Below are 5871 nucleotides of genomic sequence, written 5' to 3'. Positions count from 1 at the left end.
CCGGGTGGGCGTGAGCTAAGAGAGCCCTTAAAAGCAGAGCGCTTTCTCCGTCTGCTGGCAGGAAAGGAAGGTGGAAGGAACAGTCAGAAAACTCCGACACACGAGAAGGAATCGACGCGACACTGCGGGTTTGAAGGCTGCGTGAGAAGGGATGCGGCGGCCTCGGAGCTGAGAGCCAGCAAGGGAGCGGGGACCTTGCTGCCACAACTGCAAGGATCTGAATTCTTGCCGACAACAGGCATGAGTTTGGAGGAAAGCTCCACGCTCCCGAGGCCAATGCGGCCCGCCGACACTGGCATCTCTGCCTTGTGAGACGCCGAGTAGGGAACTCAGCCATCCTCAAATACAGACCTATGAAACTGTGAGATAATGCGTGCGTGCTATTTTAAGCCATTAGGTTTGTGGTGATTCATCACAGCAACCATAGGAAACTATACACACAGCACTGGCTGCAATCAAGCACATGCTTTATACTGCCAACCTTCACCCCACTCCTGCCCCAGGCACACTCCTGGGCACTGAAGGTGTGTAATACAGTAGTACATGTATAGCTGCACCGGCTAACACTTCTTAGTGTTTACTGTGTGTCAGGCATTACACTAAATGCTTCAGGTCAAGGAATTCATTTAATCCTCACGACAAGCACAAGATGTGTAGATTACTTTATAGCTAAGTACAGGAAGATTAAATTACCTGCCCCAGGCTTTGTGCTTCCGTGCATTACATCACCAAGGCTTTGCAAACCAACACATGCCACTTTGGTGAAGAAATAAGGGGCAAAACCAAGGTTATGGCATGCAAACAAGGAAGAAGTGGCTTATGCTGGCGGTGGTCACTAGCACGGAGTGAACAGGGCCTCGAAGTCAGTCACCTGAGAAAGTACAGTTCTGCCTCTTCCGGGGCGCTGTACTTACCTGTTGGTGAGGTGTTCCAGCTTGAAGATGTGCACCGTCTCGGTGTTGCTGGAGGCACAGAGGAACTGTGAGTCCATACTGAAAACTAGTGAGCTGATTGTCACATACCTAGAATAGAGAGCAACGTACGGGCTAGTGAGCCAGGGAAAATGAGGGTTATTGCATGATAGCTCAGATATCAGCTTTATGAGAAAACTATATGCATCCTGAAGAGTTTAGGTATTCTAAAAACCCTTCAACATTGTGCCATTCATGTTTCGAAATCTGCGTTGAAAAGATTCGTAAAGGGTTGGGGTCTCAGACTGAAACAAGTCACTGCTCCTTCCTCTCATCTGAGAAGTTTTCCAGCTGCAAACCCCACAGCCAACAGGATCCCAGGCATCACGCTTTTTCTCCCCCATGGAAGGGAATCAGAAATTACTTTTGGGTTGTAACTCCCTTGCTCTGTCATTTCTCCTTTGCCGGCCACCCACAGACACATCGAAGAGGACTCTCATGGCTTTGCAAATACACACGCACCACCTTGGTGAAGACTTAGGAAGTACGCCTCGCGGCTGAACTGCCGTGTTGACACGGTGTCTACACTCACAGGTGTACCAAGCACTAAGCGGGCCTCTAAGTCAGTTACCTGGGAAAGTACAGTTCTGCCTCCTCCAGGGCCCAGGGGGGACAGCATGGAGCCGCACCCCGGCCTCCCCCTAGCTGGCTGCTGGCCACACAGGGCAGAACCTCTGTGGAAACTTTACAGTGCGTTTCACAGTGGGCACAGACCTTTTCATCCCTCTCCGAAACTCGTAGAGCTTTTGCCCTTCGGGTGCAGAGAATACGCGGATGACCGTGCCCTGGAAGAGAAAGCAGGTGGACGTTTCAGACCAGCAATGGCTGTACACAGACATGCCCCTTTAGAGAGGAGCTTGTTTTGTTGGTTTTGAACATCTGTCTCTGAAGAGGAAGCACTAAGTGTGGAACGTGGAAGCTTTTCGGTTTGTACGTGTGCCATATAAGCAATTCTCAGAACGTGTCTGTTTTCATTTTCCCTCCCACCCTAGCCCAAGGCTCACACTGCCCAGGCTTCCTAGAAGAGTCAATCTGTGCCTGTCAAAATAGACCTGTTTCTCATGGCATTTGACATTCAACTGGATCACATTCCCTGATTACTTTAGTCAGAAGCGAATGATCTCTCCTGATAGCAAAGCATTTTGTTTATACTAAGTTAATGGAAGGTGGCATCTATCTGCATCTATGATGATGTGCATGCACATTTAACAGGGCTGCAAGTTTTTGTGCCAAGTTCCTTGTATGTTGCATAGCACAGGCCTTCGAGCCATTGAATTAATAAACGCATCAATAGATCACGACGTGGGGAGGGCAGAAATTCTCCCTCTGAAATGAATTCTGAGCGGTCCCAGACACCAGTCAGTCCTCGTGTCACCAGACTCGTTCCATCAGATCCCTGATACCGCGGGAGCCATCCAGCAGACTCCGGGCAGGAAGCGAGCCCGTGAGGATGTGGGGTACACTCACTTTTTCAGAAGCGCTTGCCAGTTTGGTGCCTGAGGCATTGAAGGTGATGGCGGCCAGTGTCCCCTCATGGGCAGCAATAGTGCAGACTGTTTTCTGTTGGTGGAAAGGAAAAATGGATATTGATGCCAGAGAAGAAGGAAGATGGATTTTGCCTCCTACTTCCTCTTCCGAGACACTCTGCCTCACTTGCCAGGCTCCTGCTCTCTCTCCAGCATTTCCGGCAGACTCTTTACATAAAAGCTGTACATTATTTTCTGCTGCATCCAGATTCTGCGTCAAGGGCCACTCTGTTTCTATCCCTTTCCTGCCCTCGGGGAGATGGACAACCAGCTGTGTCCCATGAGGGGTGATGTCGTTGCCATGGGCCCTCCTTATGTCCCTCTTTAGGGGGCTTCCTGCGGCAATCCTGTCCTGCTCTGTGAAGCTTGGAGAGCAGAGGACAGGAAATGTGAGAGATGCACGTTGTCACAGGCCGTGACACACTGCAGCATGACACCTGCAACCTGACAACAGGCCACCGCTGGCAGGTGGTTTCGGTTTCCACGACGCTGCAGATGTCTGCCTGGGCCTGGCATGCTGCCCCTAGCCACGCTGCTGATGGCATGAGGGCGAACATCACTACCTTCTCCTCCACACCCACCTGCCGAGGCCAGAACACACTCCCCTGTGTTGCTTCCGCCCGTGCACCCATCCCACTGTGACAGGGCCTGCTCGTCACCTGCCACTGACCACAGAGCCAAGCAGGTGGGCTGGGCCGGCCCACGTCACTGTCAACTTACCAGGGAGTGTCCATCGTAAAGCACAATCTCGCCTGTAGTCAGGCTCCCGGGATAGGCCACGTAAGAATTGGAATGGTTGATAGAGAGGGCACACAGACCTGGCAGGGAACAAACAGCAGGTGAAAAGCCGGCGTCCAGGGAGACAGCGTGCCTGGAAAGGGCACCTGGAAACAGTGCGACTGCAGCGCCACCTACTGGTGATGGGGGAACGGCTTTGCAGGCGCTTACTTCCAGTTGCTACTTCTCATCAAAGCACTCCAATAAAGTAAATCCATAGGAGAAGACCTCCCGATCTGACACTGGCCATTCCCGCTCTATCCCCGCAGCTAAGCAACCAGAATTTAGAATACTGAAGATGCTCTTCTCCACATTTTACCCCAGGGCTCTGAAACCACATCAACTTCTCTTTTGATTCCATTACGCTCCAGGCCTACGAGAGAATTTCCTCGTAGCTGAGATAAGACTGCCTATCGTGAAAGGGCAGAACGTGCCAGCCCTTTCACAGGCGGTTAGGTACAGGCAGCCATTCATTCCAGGCTGGAGACGGGAGACGGCGAGGGAAAGAACCTGTTTAGAATCACTCATTTCTGAGCCGAATGCCCTGCCTGGAGGAGGGAGATCAGCGTTTCCAGAGACGGAAGCTCTTTTGAGGGCTGCACGTGCCGTTAAGACGGTGTGTCCGCCACTGAAACACACTAAAGGAAGAGGACACTTTGGACTTGAGATGCTTTGACAGTATCCTGGATGAGGAAACAGCCAATCGAAGCATCAAACAACACGAGCCGTTTTTATTTACAAGGGGGCTCAAGGGGACGGTCCTAATAGCATTCGAGTAAAGGATTTTCACAAAAATGGTTTAGATGAATAGAGGTGTACATGATAGAAGTGAGTTCAAGGAATTACCAAAACCAAAAGCATTACCAGAAGAAGAACGCTGAGATTAGCCAAGAGAGACATCTTTCTAAATAAAAAAGGTGACTGACATCTTTGTTACAAGTTAGCCTGTTAAATGGGTTTCTTATGAAAGGGTAAGAAAAACTTTAGATCAGGCTACAAGGTGCCCTGCCTAATCTGCTGGGAGGAAGAGAAGAGGAAAAACAATCAAACACTGAGAACTGGAACCGAGATTCTACCTCCTGCTCTGGCTTTGCCGAGGACACGGCCAGGGCTGTGCTCTTATCACCTGCTTGCCACACAGAACTGTGGGAGCAACGTGGCTGAGCCTGGTACCCTTCCCCGTGTGCTGTGGCACCCTGCGACCCTCTTGCCTAGACAAGGTCACTCTTGGTCCTGGCCTTAGAAGAGACCACTCACGTCTTCCCAGTTTTGCTCTGAGACCCAGATCCCCATTTCGTCTGGGTTCTTTGCAATGCAAATATAATTTCAGGAACGGCCAGGCAGGCAGAAGGCATTCTGGTCTTGTGAAACTGGGGTGGGAAGACAATCAGGAGAGCAGGTTAGCTTGCCTGGGGGGTGCCCTTAGGGGCGCTTAGCAGAGAAGAGGTGATTTATGTGGAAACTGTAGGACTGGAGTGGGCAAGAACTGAGGGCTTCTGAGCACATGTGTTTCTAAAAAGCAGAGTTAATCAAAACCGCAATGAGATACCACTTCACACTCACCAGGACGGCTATTACCAAAAGGACAGATAATTGGAACCCTCGTACACTGTGGCTGGGACTGGTAATTCCTCAAAAAGTTAAACACAGAGTTACCACATAACCCAAAAATTCCACTTGTAGGTGTATACCCAAGAGAAATTAAGACATATAGTCATTAAAAAACTTGTATATAAATATTCATAGCAACATTATTCGTAAAAGCGAAGAACTGTAAATAGCTGAAGGTCTACCAGCGGAAGAACGGAGAGATAAAATGTGGTCTATCCTTACAATGCAGCATTCTTAGACAACAAAGAGAAGTGAAGTACGGACGTACACGATGACATGGATGAACTTGAAAATGTTATACAAAGTAAAAGAAAGCCATATATTATGTGATTCTACTAATATAGAGTGTCCAGAGTAGATAAATCTATGAAGACATAAAGAGATTAGGGTTGCCTAAGGTTGGGGGCCCAGGCGGTGATGGCTAAGAGGTATGGGTCTTTTTTTTGGGGTTGGGGGGTGTTTTCTAAAATTGTTCTAAAATTGATTGTGGTGACGGTCACACAACTCTGTGATACACCGAAAGCTGCTGAATTGTGTACTTTAAATGGGTGAGTCATATGGCATGTGAATTACATCTCAAAGCTGCTAGAGACAAAAAGGCCATGTTTTAAAAATATCTATCTGGCAGAAACAGACTGAGGACATGGGGTTTTAGACCCTGTACTGTATAACTCTGGCTGATTATTTGTGGCCTTTGCAGGCTTGTTTCTCTTCCGTGAAATAAGGGGCTCCGGTGATTTCGGGTTCTTCCCAGTTTTAACATTCCAAGATGCCAAGTGTTCATTCACTTCTCTATCAGAGATATGGGGGGCCCATCCTTGTGGCAGGGAAGGCTTGGACGCATACTTCCAGTTGCCCTTCAGAACTTTTTTTTAATTGAAGTATAACTGACAAATGACATATTAGTTTCATATATACGATGTAATGATTAAATATTTGTATATATTGCAAACTGATCATCACAATAAGTCTAGTTAACATCCTTC

At 48.8% G+C, this 5871-nt stretch overlaps 1 protein-coding gene across 1 annotated transcript in view; it reads right to left on the bottom strand.

Moving 5' to 3' along the window:
• Positions 1-5871, bottom strand: part of WIPI1 (WD repeat domain, phosphoinositide interacting 1) — a 17144-nt gene that overhangs the window by 4861 nt on the left and 6412 nt on the right. The window contains exons 2-5 of the mRNA XM_023535671.1: positions 3218-3315; positions 2439-2531; positions 1686-1756; positions 915-1022 (exon numbers count right to left, since the gene is read on the bottom strand). Coding sequence (XP_023391439.1) covers positions 915-1022; positions 1686-1756; positions 2439-2531; positions 3218-3315 — 370 coding nt within the window. The remainder of the gene's footprint in view (positions 1-914; positions 1023-1685; positions 1757-2438; positions 2532-3217; positions 3316-5871) is intronic.

The sequence above is a fragment of the Pteropus vampyrus genome, unplaced genomic scaffold (assembly GCF_000151845.1).
Source record: "Pteropus vampyrus isolate Shadow unplaced genomic scaffold, Pvam_2.0 Scaffold143, whole genome shotgun sequence".
NCBI classification, from domain to species: Eukaryota; Metazoa; Chordata; class Mammalia; order Chiroptera; family Pteropodidae; genus Pteropus; species Pteropus vampyrus.
The sequence above is the reverse complement of the archived record's forward strand: the minus strand, read 5'-3'. Positions and strand labels throughout refer to the sequence as shown.